The sequence below is a fragment of the Marmota marmota genome, unplaced genomic scaffold, assembly GCF_001458135.2.
Source record: "Marmota marmota marmota unplaced genomic scaffold, marMar, whole genome shotgun sequence".
NCBI lineage: Eukaryota > Metazoa > Chordata > Mammalia > Rodentia > Sciuridae > Marmota > Marmota marmota.
The window spans coordinates 9,327,384-9,343,688 of record NW_026000130.1 but is presented as its reverse complement, the minus strand read 5'-3'; the positions used below and the strand labels follow the sequence as shown (position 1 = coordinate 9,343,688).

At 50.3% G+C, this 16,305-nt stretch overlaps 2 protein-coding genes across 3 annotated transcripts in view; one reads left to right on the top strand and one right to left on the bottom strand.

Moving 5' to 3' along the window:
• The first annotated feature begins 4,683 nt into the window (after positions 1–4,683).
• Positions 4,684–6,250, top strand: Cldn5 (claudin 5). Its single transcript, XM_015500193.2, has one exon. It carries the CDS (start codon positions 4,942–4,944, stop codon positions 5,596–5,598), a length of 657 nt encoding a protein of 218 aa, XP_015355679.1. The 5' UTR covers positions 4,684–4,941; the 3' UTR covers positions 5,599–6,250.
• A 3,112-nt stretch (positions 6,251–9,362) lies between these two features.
• The window catches only part of Cdc45 (cell division cycle 45), a 30,324-nt gene continuing 23,381 nt past the window's right edge, over positions 9,363–16,305 (bottom strand). The window contains exons 14-19 of one of the 2 annotated variants that reach the window (XM_015500404.2): positions 15,067–15,205; positions 14,905–14,988; positions 12,619–12,737; positions 12,370–12,446; positions 11,042–11,107; positions 9,363–9,494 (exon numbers count right to left, since the gene is read on the bottom strand). In XM_015500404.2, coding sequence (XP_015355890.1) covers positions 11,043–11,107; positions 12,370–12,446; positions 12,619–12,737; positions 14,905–14,988; positions 15,067–15,205 — 484 coding nt within the window. In that variant the 3' untranslated portion in view covers positions 9,363–9,494; position 11,042. Of the gene's footprint in view, positions 9,495–11,041; positions 11,108–12,369; positions 12,447–12,614; positions 12,738–14,904; positions 14,989–15,066; positions 15,206–16,305 lie in introns of those variants that run through there. The other variant, XR_007341276.1, reaches the window with a different exon arrangement.

Sequence of the window (16,305 nt, the reverse complement as noted above, 5' to 3'; positions counted from 1 at the left end):
TGGAGGCCAGCTTCCAAGCCCTGGAGCACCACTTCCACTTTACCATGACCTCAGTTGGGAGATCCTGCAGGGAGGCCCTGGACCAAGCAGAGACCAACATCTGGTGTGGTCCTTGAAAGGGTAAGAGATCTGCTGGACTTGGCAGCTCTGTCAGCTAGAGCACTCTGTCCCCCATTTACCTACCCACTGAGGAAGTTAAAGTACAGTGGCCTCTGATTTTGACAAACAGCTAATAGTACCAACCTTGAGAGAAGGGCCTGGGCTCAGATGAGCTTAAAATCAAAGGAGCCAGCTGGTTGTGGTGGCACACAAATTCCATCAGCTTGGGAGGCTGAGGCAGGAGGATTGAAAGTTCAAAGGCTGCCTCAGCAACTTAACAAGGCTCTAAGCAACTCAGAGAGACCCTGTCTCTAAATAAAATACAAAAATGGGGGCTGGGGATGTGGCTCAGTGATTAAGCACCCCTGGGTTCAATCCCTGGTACCCCCCCCTCCAAAAAAAAAGAAAGAAAGAAATCAAGGGAGGTGGGTGGGGGTGATTCTTACCACCTGGAGGGCTCTCAGAAATGGCAGGGGAGGTCTGAGGATTAGCATCAGCCTCTCCTGCAACTTCATAAACTCCACAACAGATGGCTTCATTATCAATGGGGAAACTAAGGCACAAAGAGACCAGGTCACTAGACTAGAAATTTGACTGTTTGTAAGAGTGAATCTGACTCCATGTCTGCTGTTGGCCACAGAAAATAACAATATCAACAACAACTGAGGCTGGGTACCCACTCAGGGTGCTCCTCATAGCTTCGCAGGTAATTGTGTCCTCCCACACAGGACACTTCAGGCACCCAGCCCAATTGTCAGTGACACAGGAGGTCCCGAGCTGTTATCCTCAGGCCTGCAGGAGCAGTGGCTCTTGCCAAGAAAGCGTTTCAGGCAGCACTCTGTGTTTAGAGATTCTGTAAACATCTGCTGAATTGGAGGGAAATATCCTTAACTGTTTCAAAGCCAAAAGATAGAAGGAATACTGTTTTTCACTTCCCCTGAAATGAAATCTGTTAACTGGGAACTCCAAAAACTCAATCCTCAGGAACTTGATGCCTAAACTTAGATTGTCCTTGGAAGGCCAAAGGATCCCTGTGGGGCAGGGTCAGCCAGCAGCTGCTCAAGATAAACTTTGCTTTTCTGCAGACTCAGGTCTTTCTCTCACACAATTAATGAGATCCTGTGGCACTTCCCCTGGGAGAGCAGAACAATAGCTGTGAAAGAGCAGGTGGCCTTGGCCAGGCTTGCCTTAGAAGCCCCTCACCAGAGATCAGGATTCATATCCCTGAACAGCCCTGGGCACCTTCTGACTTTGGCCTGTAAGGCCCTGTCCCACCTCAGCACTCTGGCCACTCCTGCCTCCTTCTGCTCCCCACCCCCTTAACTGATGCAGAGCCCCACCCCAGGGCTCTGGGGAGGGCTTCTGGGGATTGAACCCAGGACTTTATGCATGCTAGGTGAGCTACACCCCAGCCCAAAATGCACCTAAGCATTTTTAAGATCTTGCACCAGCACTTCCTTCTGTTCTACTGGAAACTTCTTTCTGGGACTGCTGAAACTTTTCTTTCTTTCTTCTGAGAGGCCTTTACTGATCTGTTTCCTAACCAGTTATTGGTTTATCGTCAGTTCCTTCAGCTTCTTGTGCTGTGTGCTCTGGCAGAGAAAGTGCCAGGCACACAGTAGTTGGTCAGCTCCTCAATGAGAGGAAGGAATGGTGGGTATGTCCTGGTGATTTGAACTGTGCCACTGGAGGCAATCCTTGATCTGGAGATAGGTTTAAAGAGAGCAGAATCAACCCTGGATGCCATCTCTAGGCCTCTGCAGTGGCTCTGGTTTTACTGCAGGTCAGGACCATGACCAACATGTGGAGCCTGAGATTCTACACCAGAGAGACATGAGCTCACTAGGGCCATCTGGGGTGCCAGAATGGGGGTGGAGAGAGGGAGAATAGTAGATAGCCCAAGGGAGAGTCTTGGGCTGGTTGAAGTCTCAAGCTAGCTGGAGGAGTAGCAGGTAGCCTCCTACCTGGAACTGATGCATGAAGATGACCACCCTATTGAGGATTAAGTGGAAGAAAATGCACTATAGACAGGAGGGATCATGGATGCCAGACAGACCAGTTTGAGACTTAGAGGAAGGTGAGTCTGGTTGGAGCATGAAGTGTGTGCTCAGAGCCACACGGAGCCTGGCAGCTAAGCTGGCAGGGATATACTCCCCTGCATATGATCCAGGAGAGGGGCCTGACAGGATAGAACAGCTGGGCAAGGGTGAACTCTGTGTGACCTGAAAAGGCTGCAGTAGTTGTCCCAAGAAGATGGTAGCATTGAAGGTGGTAGGAAGGCTAGCGAGGTCCCTGGATTGGGCCAAGGGGAAGCAGGACTGAGAGTATGGGCCCCTGTAGTGGACAGGGAAGGGGACATCAAGGAGGACCTACCTACAAAAAAGGGAGTAGTCCACAGGTCTGCAGAAGGAAGAAAGTACCAAGTTACAGAGTGGTTGGGAGGAGGTATCCCACTTTGCAGGGAAAAATTGGATGGAGACAAGTGAGGATGACAGATGTTGTGGTTTAGACATTAGGTGTCCCCCAAAAAGCTCTTGTATAAGACAATATAAGAAAGCTTAGGAGTGAAATGATTGGGTTATGAGAATCTTAACCTAATCAGTATTAATCCACTCTAGGGATTAACTGGATGGTAACTGTAGGCAGGTAAGGGCTAAAGGAGGTGGTTTTCTGGGGGCATGCCTCTGGGATATATATTTTGTATTGGTTGAGCAGAGCTATTCCAGCTGCTTTCCACCACCACACCCTTCCACCATGATATTCTGCCTCACCTCAGCCCCAAGGAATGGAGTTGGTCATCTAAGGGCTAAGATTACTGAAACTGTGAGCCCTGAAATAAACTCTTCCTCTTCTAAAACTGTTCTTCTCAGGTCTTTTGGTCACAGCAGTGAAAAAGCTGACTAAAACGACAGCCCCCACCCCCATTCCAAGGCCCAGAAAACTTGCCTTCAGTACCTCCCCAGATGGGATGAACCAGGCACTAGTCTTATCTCATTTACTCCATTCAGAGCCACCTTTTTTTTTTTAAGAGAACTTTTTAATATTTATTTTTTAGTTTTTTTTTTCGGCAGACACAACATCTTTGTTTGTATGTGGTGCTGAGGCTCGAACCTGGGCCGCACGCATGCCAGGCAAGCGAGCTACCGCTTGAGCCAAATCCCCAGCCCTCAGAGCCACCTTAAGAGAAGGAATCTGGGCCCTGTGAGGGAGAGATCTATCAAAGCCCCCATGTCTGTGATTGGCATCAACAATATCATCCCTTCTCTGTGGAGGGCCTGAGCACTTTGGACCAGAGAAAAAAAATGTATCCTGCAGTCTCAGTTCAGGACTGACAGTCCAGACTTGGTTGAAAACAAAGGAGCCTTCAGGGAATGGGGAGGGACTGCTGGAAAGGGGCTGGTGCCCCCATGGGTTTGTGGGCTGTGGGGTCTGGTGCCCCCACCTGAGCCTCAGGGGGCTCAATGTGTCCACCCCAGTGGACCTTTCAAGAAATGGCTGGGCCATTGTGCAGAAGAATGCCCGGAAATCCCGCACCTCCCTCCTCCAGCGAGGATGGGGGCTCTTCCTCCCGGTCAGGAAACTCCAAGTTGGCTTCCGGAAGGTGGCCTGGGGGCTGGGGTGGCAGGGCATCACCGACACTAGTGGGAGGGCAGGACACAGTCCTTTTGTGTCCCTTTGTTTCTTCTGTTCAAGGACCCGGAGTAGGCTGCCCAGCATGGGGCCACTGCTGCCCGTGGGAGCACAGCCTATATGCTGGGTAACTGAGGAACACTAGGGACTTCCTGAAGTGGTGTTGCCTGAGCTGGGCCTCAAAGAATGGGGGATGGGCATCATCACGGGAAAAGGAACAGCCAGGCAAAAGTTGAGGGCTATGGAAGCTCCCCTCCCTCACAGGGGTAAAGTCGGGGTTATTCAGGAAAGTCCCCTGCGCCGCGCACTTTGGGATAGAGCCTGAGGCTCCAGGGAGGCATGAAGGTGGTGGTGTTGGGCAGGATTTTGAATTTGGGATCCTGGGACCGATCACTATAGCTCTGCCTCGGACTCAGAGATGCACTGGAGAATGAGAGTGCAGAAAACGCGCCTAGTTTGGACTACAGGGCAGACTCTGAAGGCAGACCTAGGTGTCTCACCTGAGAAGAGAAGGACCTGTGACACCGCCCTCCCCCCGCACCAGGCCTCTTCGCGGTGGTGTTGGGATAGGAGGCTCCTGCAGACCTTGGTCGGGGATGAATGCAGTTGGTCCGGGTGGGAAGGACCATCAGAGTTCGAGATGTAGGCGTGGTACTGTACAGGCTGGAGGTTATATATCTCTTAAAGTGGCAGGTCCGGCACATGCAAGAGGTGGTTCGCTCCAGACCATCCCAGAATGGGCCACACCGCGACTAGGACAACAGCAGGGTTGGGGCTCTGAGGTAGGGGCTGGGCCGAAAGCGGCCGGGGCGCCTTCGGCTACCCTCAAGCGCAATTGTTCACTTAACTCCAGCTGGTGGGGCGGGGGGNNNNTGTGTATAAGAGACAGGGGGTGGGGTTAAGGGAAGCCTGGGATTGGTTGCGGGCTGATGGCCAGCGTATGGATTGGCTGCAGTGGTCTGTGAGTTTGGGTCCAGGAAGCAGAGTCCGCCCCCCGAGACTTCAAAAGGTGGGCCCCCAAGAGGCTCCTGCAGAGTTGAGGCAGTGCCGCAGGCCCGCAGGGTAAGCAGACTGCTAGTGGTGAGGTGGCTGAGTGGGCGCAAACGAACCAGGGTACTAGGGTGGGCGCAGGGCGCCGAGTCGCATCGCCAAAGCAGTGAGGCTCGCTCCGGGAGGCCCAGGGGCCAGAGCGCGCGCACCTCGCCTCCAGACATGGGGTCGGCAGCGTTAGAAATTTTGGGTCTGGTGCTGTGCCTAGTGGGCTGGGTAGGCCTGATACTGGCATGCGGACTGCCCATGTGGCAGGTGACCGCCTTCCTGGACCACAACATCGTGACAGCGCAGACCACATGGAAGGGGCTGTGGATGTCATGTGTGGTGCAGAGCACAGGGCACATGCAGTGCAAGGTGTATGAGTCTGTGCTGGCACTGAGCACCGAGGTGCAGGCGGCGAGGGCACTCACCGTCGGCGCGGTGCTACTGGCGCTGGTTGCGCTCTTCGTAAGCCTGGCGGGCGCACAGTGCACTACCTGTGTGGCCCCAGGCCCAGCTAAAGCCCGCGTGGCTCTCACAGGCGGCGTGCTTTATGCGCTGTGCGGGCTGCTGGCACTCGTGCCACTCTGCTGGTTCGCCAACATCGTAGTCCGTGAGTTCTACGACCCGGCGGTGCCAGTGTCACAGAAGTATGAGCTGGGTGCAGCCTTGTACATCGGGTGGGCGGCCTCTGCTTTGCTCATGTGCGGTGGCGGCCTCGTGTGCTGCGGAGCCTGGGTCTGCGCTGGCCGCCCGGACCTCAGCTTTCCAGTCAAGTATTCTGCGCCACGGCGGCCGACGGCCAGCGGTGACTACGACAAGAAGAACTACGTCTGAAGGCGCAGGGTACAGCGGTGTCCCTCCCGGCAGCCAAGCGAGCGAACGGAAGAACCAGACCGAAGCGCAGCGCACGGACGGCAGCCGCGGTAGGGTTGAGCCGCGCACAGATCGTGGAACATCTGGCTCTGCGTACTGACAGGACCTGCCAGGGTCCGAACCCCGTTCTCTGTGACCTCCACCAACCAAGCTCTGGCCCTCGCCCTGTACTAAACAGACGACGCGTACTTGTGAGGACTTTATAGTTTTCTTTTCCACGCGCTGAGGTGACTATGACGTGGGTAGGACTCTTGGCTTCCTTCGGCCGAGTGGGCACTGCAGATGCCAATTCCTTCCCAACCCTGGGTGGGTGGGTGGGGTCTTGCATGCTGCCTTAGTTCCCTGCAGCTCTGCCTGAATTCGTTAGAGCAGAGCCCACAGTCCCAAATCTGGGCTGCTGAAGGGACGTGTAAAAAACAGCCTTTTTTCTCGGCGCTTGGGCTCAAGGGACCGAGGGACTTGGCTTGGACCTCCCTGTCTCACACCCATCTTTCTCCCCACCACAGGCGAGGCTTGTAGGCACCAGAACATGAGCTGGGGCACTGCCCTCTTTGCAGCTGGGGTGGGGGTCGGGAGGTTAAGAATTTGCTTAGTAAATGGTTTTAACACTCTGGCCTGCGTACTGTCCTCTGTTTAGTTATCCCTGTGCCCAGCACCTCCATTCACCCACCCATCCGCAGACTCCTCTCTGAAGTCTCCTATGAGGACCTCTCGGCTGCTCCCTAGGGCTCCATGATCTTTTCCCTAGTCCTTCCTGCCACCTCATCACCCTCCCACCAGGTGGGAGACAAACAACCTAGATCACCACAACCTAGGAAGATGGGAAGAGGCTGTCATGAGGCTACAGTTGGGAGGGATGGAGGCAGACCCTAGTAGAGGATCAGGCTGAAATACCCAGCAAAAGACTGGGAAGTGGGGACTTGAAATGTGGGAAGTACCGAGGGTGGGCAGCCTGGTTGCTTCCCCCAGAAAAGACACAATCCCCCTATGAACCAAAATGAGGTTTTCTACCTGCCCTTCCATGGCTTGCCTAGCTCTGAGTAACATCAAGCAGCCAGACATCTGCACAAAGCCAATCAGGCCCTTTCCAACAGCAGGGTGGGAAGGAGTGAATCCAGGATGTGTTCGTTCTGGCAAGGTTTGCTGGAGGGACAACAGTGTTGCCATGGGGAGAAGAGGCCTGTTGCCCAGACTACCTCGGCTCTGCTCCAGCCCCTTGTCCTGGCTCCTCTGCCAGTCACAGCATGGCTCTGTGTAGGGTCTCTGCCTACCCTGCTGCCTGGCAGGCAGACCAATCTGATACAGACTGTGTGGCCCTTCCTACCTTTTGTGTTGGTGGGAGCTGTTCCAGAAGGGCAGGGCAGAGTGATCTATTCTAGTTGGAAAAATCATAGTTTCTAACCCTGTTTTAGGCACTTTGAATTTGTGCACTTTTACTTTCTACCAAAAGACCAGGAGATGAATAGAGCAGTGGGGGAGGGGAGAGCAAGGTGCTTCAGGCCCAGCCAGCAGGAAGGCTTGGCATCTGCCTCCAACCTAGCCTCTAGAGCTCTGCCCAGAAATGCTTGGGTCATGTCCAATAATAGTGAGGAGCCTCCCAAGCCTGGCCAGGTTCCCCATCCTAGGGAGGAGAAAGAGCCCTAAGGATGTGGGCTCAGAAGTGCTCAGGGTAAATTCCAGTAAGTCACAGGGGAGCCAGCAGGTGGAAATTCTGGGGAGGTTGAACTTTCTGATGGCCTAAGTCCTCATCAATGGAAGCTACAGTGAGGGCCCCACTACCCAGAGGTCCTCAGCAGGGCCTGAACCTGGGCCTGGGTAGCAGGGACCAGAAACAGACCTTGAGTTTATAAGTATATGATACTAGAGCATGACCCTGGGTGGTGCCAAAGCAAAGGTTCTTACATGATTACACCTGGTAGCTGGGGCCTAGTAGTGTGGGAGTCCAAGAAGGTGTTCAGCCCAGAGCTGAGCCCTGAGGCTATCCTGAGGTGGCTCATCCCACACAAACCCTTTTCCAGAGTACAGAATATGGAAGGGCAGCTGTACAACCTCTAAGCTTTTCCAAATGGCTAGGGTGAGCAGCTTGAGGGCCTGGGGAGACAGACCTGCCTGATCCAAGCCAGGAAAGGCCTGGGTAAACTCCAACTCATGATCAATGGTACCACTAGAAGTCAGAGGAAAGGAGCTAGCCTCCAATCCAGTTGACCCCACTGTCCTTTTCAAGGGCACCCCACCTATCTGTGTCCTCATTGCCAAACCACTCTTTGCAGGCTTTTCCCCACTGATGTACAACCTGCCTAAGGACTGTCAAATGCTAAATACCCCACCCCCAGCAGCCCAAATGCCTCACGGTGGATATTTCCCGCCAGCCTGCCTATTTCCCCAGCACCCATGTCCCCTGGCAGTGGCCACAGATTTGTGTTAACAACTCTCTTCAATAGGAAGGGAAGGAACCACCCTCTCCTCTGGTGCTCAGGAGTCATCTAGGAAGGGTGGAGGAACTAACCCCAGGACTTCCCTAACTAGGAAGTCCTTGCTGCCCTGAATGTTGTGGAAGATGCTGAATTCCCATTCAGTTTGGAACTTCTGTGTCCAGGATGTGGCTGATGCCTATAGCTGGGCCTCGGGGATATAGTGTCTCTACTTGTGACATGCTCAACCAGTCAGGTCCTTCCTGGCCTGAAGCCTTCCCTTTGCTGTTTTCCTTTTCTGCAGAATGGTATGCCCACTGCTTGTCATCAGAGATCAGGACACCTGGACAGATACTGAATGATGAGGCAAGGGCCAGTGTGTTTATTAGAGGGTGGTCAAGAGGGCAGACTTGTTGGAATAACTTTCACTTTGCAGCTACCAGCTATGAGCAACTCAGAGTGTTAGGAAAAACCTACGCTCATACAGGCCTGATAAGAACATCTGCAGGATGGGGCGCTCTGCTCTAGCAAGCCATCAGTGAAACTACATCCTCAGTGCTTGAGGTCTGCGTTGCGAAGCTACCAGGCCAGGAAACCTAGAGTTAGATGCTTCAGGGCATGAAACCCCTGACTCATAACGGCCCCTCCCCTAGGGACAAAGATCCTTCCAGACTGCTTCCCATCACGTAGCAATATTTAGAGCTTCATCATAGTGCAGTTACATTAGACATAAGATGATTGGTTTCTAGATGTTATATAACCTGCTTGCTTATGTATGATTGGAAGATGCATTCTATATCAATTGTAATCACTTCCACATTAAGTGAGCTGCTGGACATCAGCTGAGGTTGCCACCTGCCTGCTCTCTCACCAGCTTATCAGCTCCTGGTGTCTGTGTATTGACTCCATGTCTCTACCCGCCCGTGACTGAGGTAGCCGAGTGACCAACTCAACCACACCAGTAGACTGACAAAACCCACACAGACTTACAATGTTGACAAGGCCAGCCAGACAGAAGGAAGTGGTAGACAGGTAGAACCAGGTCCCATTTGATCTTGCTGGACAGTGGTTGGTGCAGGTATCATGAGGAGATCCCAGACTCTGGTGCTGTAGGGCCCAGCTTCCTACTACCATTGAGAGGTCTAGATGATAGGGTCCTTAGGGTGTGGAGGAGGCGGAGGCACATCTCTGTGCTTCCTGGCATGGAGGATGCTGGGGACAAAGGACCAAGCCTCCCGTGGACCCAAGGAAGGAAGGTTCAGGGCACACCTAAGTGCTGGCCTCAAGAGCAGAGCATCAATGGGGAAACAGAACTTAAAATAAGTATTTTATTCCATTAAAAGCCACTATCCCTGCATCTCAAACTATACCCATAATTTAAAATCTAAATAAAAGCCAATTAAATATAAATAAGGAGAAGGAGGTCATTTCTGAAGAAATCAAATTCTGGAAAAGAAAAGGAAAAAAAGGTTTCAAACAAGTCTGATGTCTCAAATGTAACAAACTGCCCAGGCCTTCCCTCTGGCTTGCTGGGTTGCTGTTTTTGAGCAGCCTCAACCCCAGGGGTGAGGGCAGGTATCCCCAGGATAGAAAGCCACCCCAGATCCACCAAGGTACCCATCATTCTCTGCTGGGATTTGAGCTGTCCACATGAGAGCCCCGAATGCCCTCGGGGGCCCCAAGCACTTTCTTTCTTGGAAGACCCCACTTAGCTGTTTATCTTTCTAGGGTGGCCCCATGGCACCTTACTAAGGCTTCTCTCCTTACTTTGCCTGGCCAGTTCCCCATCTCTTGCCCCCTTTATCCCTCAGCATGCAGCATTTTCCCACCTCCCATTAGGCACCTCACCCCTGCATGGCCAGCAGGATGCACACAGCAGGGTTGATATCAGATTGCAAGGAAGAGGTCTGCCTCCAATGCAGGTCCACTGCCTGAGAGCTCCCATATGTAACCTTACACCTCTGCTCCCAAATAAAGAGCCGGGTACTCATGCTCCCAACTCACTGTCTAAGGGTATCAGCCAAATATACTCAGGCTCAAAGTCACTGCTGATAGATAACACAGACCTCACTGAGAACCCAGAACCTGTTCCCCCAATGTGGTCCTGTACATTTAAGCCCCTCGGAGGGATGGACTACAGGGTCCCCAAGACCCCCTATACTATTCTGGTCTCTGTCCCCTGTGTTTTTCAGCTCACCATGGATAGGGGGAGCAGAGAGGACTACTTGTCTCAGGAGACCCTCTACATCAGAGCCTTGGCAGGGTCATCTGCCACAGCAATAGACTCCGGCCTAGGGCTAGCAAGAGTATTCACTGTAGAAGCTCTGGGATAACAAATGGTCACACAGAAAAGGTTGCCTATCCCCACTTCCCAAAGGACCTTCAAGAAAGAGGTGGTATGTGGGACAGTAGGGAGAACCTGGCTGGGGAGGTATCTTGGGTCACAGTGGCTTGTTGGTGGCTCACAATGAGCCTCTTAGGACAGCCATTCACTGGTGAAGGCTCGTGACATTTTGTAATTTGCAGCTGAGCAGCTGCCAACAACTTTGCTTTTTCAAACATCGAGTACACCAAAGCCTGGATAGTTGGCTCTGTAGACTCCAGCACAGAGCCTGACATGAAGGCTGTGGGAGCAGGAGGCTCTAGGTGACCTCTGAGAGCAGAGCCAGAGAGTTTGTGTGTCCCAAGTGTCCCACATGCAATGCCCAATCCCATGGTGTGGTCAGCAGAGGGCGAATGCCAGGTCTTTCTGAAGAGATTAACAGGATTTAATGAAATTAGGTTCCTAAAAAATGCCCCATTGTGGCCCTGCTGGCGGCCTAAGGACAGGCATTCTTGGAAAAAATATATTGGTCCCAAATCTTCTCAAAAACCCATCTGAAACCCAAGTAAAAGACTCCATTGAGGAAGGACAAAGCTGGGACTCAGGATAGGGCTGTGATAAGGCAGGAAGCCAGGTCATCTTGAGGACCCCAATCTTCCCCCCAGCTCACCTCAGGACAGCAGGGAGACAAGGGCATCCAGGAACTTGCTCCGATCCTCAGCCTTCAGCTCAATTACTAAGTAATGAAAGAAAAACATCTTGTGAGAAGGGAGGAGTGAGAAAAACAAGGCAAGAAATGTGAACTCCCTCTTCCTGACACTCTTAGACCTAAGCAGCCTTCTACTACATTCCAAACTGTATAGGCTCTTCCATGGCCTGTAATATTCTAGACTATTTGATTCCATTTCTCCATTTCACTGTATTTGATCCTTAGACCTGCTGGCTGCACTAGGGAAAGGCCAGAGCCATGGCCCGTGGGGAAGATCCTCTGGGCAGCTAGGTATCAGCAATGACAGGCTATAGAGGAGACATAGGAGATGTATCAACTCAAGAGTAATACAGACCTGAAAAGGGACGGGCCTTTCCACCCCATCCAGCACAGGTGCCTTCCCCCAGAGTGGGTTGTGGGAGACCTAAGCCTCCTGCCCTACTCTGCCTATGCCTCAGATTTAGTGTCCTCTTCTGTAAGAAGGGGATACAATACAAACTGCCTGAATCTTGAAGGTCCATCAGGTTCAGCCAAACACATGGATCCTGATCAAAGAGCAACACTGAGATCTGGAACAGGGCTGGTCTGGTTTTGGAGCAGTTCACGCTGTAGGCCACTACCCCAGGAGTCCCATGCCCAGCCCACGAAAGCAGGTACTAGCTACACTTCATTCCCCATACCCCTCTCCAGCTGTCCAAACCTCAGGGGAAACCAGGCAGCTTTCAATCCCAAATCTTCCTGGAGACAACCTTTCCCACAACACATGCTACATAGAATAGACTGAAACTACACAGCACCACAGCCATGACGGCTATGGCATAAGGAAGCAGGTTCTGAGACTGTTCAGGGAATTTGAATACAGACTGGGTCTCCTGGGACAGTGACTTGTAAGGACACGGGGTGGTGGTATAAGAAAAAGGACCTTTCTAGGATATAAAGAAGTACTAAGGAGTATTTTGGGCTTCTCCAAACTCCTATGGTGAAATCTAAAACCCAGCATATCTCAGAATATCACTAGATTTGAAGACAGGGCATTCAAAGAGGTAACAGGCCCTGCTGTTCCTTGCCCACACTGTGGAAGATGATCCTGATTTGGTGGGAAAATGATCTTCAGGGCAGGAATGTAAGTCTAAAGCTGGGCTCCCAAATCCCTAGAGCAACTGGGAGCTGCTTTGCCTGGGGCTAGTTTCAAGAAGAGAGGAAGGCTGTTGGCCAGGCACCTTTGGCAATGTCAATGTGCCTCTTTCCAGGGACAGATGGAAGTGTGGCCAAAAGGCAGAGACACTCACCTGAGAGGTCAAAATGGTTGTGCAGTGTCCGGGAGCTGGTGCTTTCTGCTGCTTTCTCAAAGGCCCGTCCAAAAAAGCTGTGGGGGAAAAAAAGGCCTCTTGCAATGGGACCCTTTCCATCTATGCCCACTGTGACAGACGTAGGAAGATAAATGTCACTTGATTCAGTGAGGCTGATGGGCCAACATGACAAGACGGAGTCCAAGGCTCCCCAACTCTACCAACCCAAGACAAGAGGAAGCCACTCACTTTTTTCGGTCAGAACCGTCGGTCTCTGGGGGGATACCTACTACCGTCACTGTGCCCTGCTCTGTGCTCAGAGGGGCAGCCATCACCAGGGGCAAAAGCTTGCAGCGTCGGTTCTTTGTCTGTAGAGACAAGGACATCCTCAGTCAAGTTTTGTCTCTAATTCATCTTTTGACATAGTCATTCCATTCAGAGGTTTGGTTTCAGAGCCAGCTCCAGCCTTATAGTTCTGCCCTGAAGATTACTTTCCCACCAAGATAGGGCCATCTTCCACAGTGTGGGCAAGGCATAGTGGGCCCAAGGGTGCCACTGATACCACAGGGCAGAGTATATCATTCAGGGTTCAGGAGTACCAACAGTGTCAGGCTACTCCTCAGAAACTATAGGGACTCTCCTGTCACCAGAGGACATGCCAGAGTCCCCACCTGATGTTTTGGCTCCAGCCTCCTGTTATCCACCATCCCAATCCCACGTGCCCTGCTTGTTCCTTACAGGGGCTTTGCCCTTGCTATATGCCCCATCACTTCCTTTAGGTCCTGCTGCACCTGTTGCCTTCTCTAGGAATGTCCCTTTGTCCAACAGTCCCACTTCATCATGCTCCTTCCTCTCTGTAGCATGTGCCTCTACCTGAAACTGCTCAGAGGGGCAGCCATCACCAGGGGCAAAAGCCACAGTGTGGGCAAGGAACAGCAGGGCCTGTTACCTCTTTGAATGCCCTGTCTTCAAATCTAGTGATATTCTGAAATATGCTGGGTTTTAGATTTCACCATAGGAGTTTGGAGGAGCCCAAAATACTCCTTAATGAGGGCAAAAACATCCTCACTCCTCTTGTGTCCCCTTGCTACACTAGCATTCCCTCAGAACAGAGACTCTGAGTGTCATCTCAGTGCCATTTCCACAGCAACCCTATCTTTCAACCAAGGTAACCAACTGCCCTGGTTTGTACAGGATCAAGGGGAGTCTCAGGATGTGAATGGGGACAGTTGGCCACTCTATGAAAACAGGGCCTAATGGTTATTCAATCAATGTCTGATAACTGAATGAATCCTGTGAAGTACATATTTGTTCACTGTTTTACAGATGAGGAAACAGAGGCTCAGAGATCCGATAATTCATTTCATATCACACAACTGACAAATGAAGGAGACTGAGATCTGAATCAAGCCTAGAGGATTTCAAAGCTCATTTTTTATTTCTAGTTCACCTTTTGACATATAGTCATTTCAGTCAGGGGATTGGTTTCAGAGCCCTCCATGGATACCAAAACCCAAGGATCTCAAGTCCCTTACATAAAATGGTTCAGTATTTGCTTAGAATCTATGCATGTCTTCTTTATGTATTTAAATATCTCTACAGACTGCTTATAAAACAATGCATATCACTTCACTTACATGGATCCAGCATAGTACTCAGTGAAGAATGAATTTTGATCTTTGAAATTCTGAAATTTTTTCCCAAACAATAACAAAAAATTATACATACATACATTGCACATTCTGTTTTGTTTTTCTGTAGTGGTAGGGGTCAAATCCAGGGCCTCATCCATGGCCTCAAATCATGGCCTCATCCATGGTTAGGCAAGTGCTCTACCACTGAACTACACCCCTTTCAAAATATTTTTGATCCAAGGTTGGTTGAATCCAAGGAGGCAGAACCCATCAATACTGAAGGCTAGCCAACATTCATATAATTATTCTGTAGGTTAGTTTAGTGGCATGAGCGAATTTTAACTTCCTATTACACATTTTATTTAGAATATCTCCCAGAGTAAACCCTCATCCTGAAGCAGAGTAAGACTTTGATTACTGAAATGTGTTGGGACCATCCTTTTTACAATTATGCCTGGGAAGAGCCTGATAGCCTGATGTTAGCTGTTTAAGGATCTCTGCCTAAATACCACCCAAGTTAGGCATGTGTTCCAAATCAAAGCAAAGTTAGGCCAAAAGAAGACAAATTCACATGCAGAAAGTTAGCCTAGAAGACAAACTTTCAATGGAAAGCAAGTCTGTGTTACAACCAATTCCATGATTTTCTGACCTGCCCCACTGCTCTGTGTGGGCTCCTCTATTCGTCCACATGAACAATGAGTGATGAAATTGGAGCTTGTGGAAACTGGAAGGTTTTTAGAGGTCAGCTGAAAAAAATATAGTTCAGAAAAAGGGACAAGTCCAGCTCCCACAGCTGCTGAACAGCCACAGGTAACCTTAGCCACCATCTAACACCTAGTCCAGAGTGCTTACCAAGCATCTGCATGCCTGCACCCATGGCCCCATGTGCCTAGATTCTTACCGAACACACAAAGGACTTGAGCAGGTGTTTGCTGAGCAGGCTCAGAGATGCTGGCTTGGAGAATAACATGACATCTGGAGTGCCCTGGGAGGGAGAGAGAGATAGTCATTGGAGGCCATCAGTAGGCATGGCCCAGTACCTATGCATTGAGGAAAGACTAACCTCCATAAGGGAGCAGTAGAGGAAAGGCCCCTGAGAGATGACAAGGTTGGTGCAGAGGCAGCTGGCGATGGTCTGCTGGGTGGCTCTTAGCTGCTTCTTGGCGAGTTCCAAGCCAAGGTACAATTTGTCCAGGTTACTCCTGAAATAGGGCAAACGCTGCTTTGGGCATTGCCTATTGGTAAAATATCAAGTCACAAATAGATTGCTTGGATTCCTGGCTCAAGAAGGGCTTTATGGATAAAAGTTTGCCTTTTTTGCCTGCTAAGTTCCCCTTCACATAAAAGGAAGGAAAAAATGAATAAACTACTGTAATGGAAGTAAGAAAGGGTGATGCCATCAGAAGATAGGAGACTGAAGATCATACAAAAGGTGGTCTGAGGAAGGTACCTGGAAGGCTTTGACAGAGGGGAGGCTTGGGCAAGGGCTAGAGGGGAAGACAGGAGACCCTTCTGCCCAATAGATGGATTTTTACTCTTCTTCCCAAAAAGGGAGAGTTCCCTTCTGAACAAGAAATGAACCCTCTGTTTAGGGCCCTCAAGCAAAGCTGTGTCTGACAGAAGTCCCAAGTGTGATACTTCCAATCCACCAAGATAAAGTGATGCCTTCTGGCCAGCAAGCTGGAGGCCAGGTACTCAGAGGTCAGCCAAGATTCCACAATACCCTTCCTAAATATAAAGTACATCAAACCACTTGAGAATCTAAGTCTGGCACATGAAAGAAAGACAATGTCCAATGCCCTATCTAAGAATTCTATACCAACTACACTCATGAACCGTCTTACCATATGCATTTCATAACTGCTCTTAACAGCTTTTTAAAATAGGTACATATTCAGCTATTCTGAGCACTGGCCCCAGAGGGCTAAAATGAAAAATCTGAGCCTGGTGCTTGAAAGAATGACAATTTTCAATGTCATTCTCAATTTGGAAGATTCCAGGTCACCTTAGGAAGACCCTGTCTCAAAATGAAAACTTAAAAATGTACAAAAATAAGTTGTATTTCTACATAATAACAATAAGTAAACTAAAAATGAAGAAAAAGAAGTCCAAATATTTAGGAATAAGTTTAATTTTAAACATAAAGTTCATACTCTGCTATCATGGCAATAATCACAAAATTGATCTACAGATTAAATATTCTTTGCAAGAATTGGCAAGGTTGTCCAAATATTTATATGGAAATTCAAGTTACCAGTCTAGTCAACACAATCTCAAAAAAGGGAAAATTGGAACACTCACA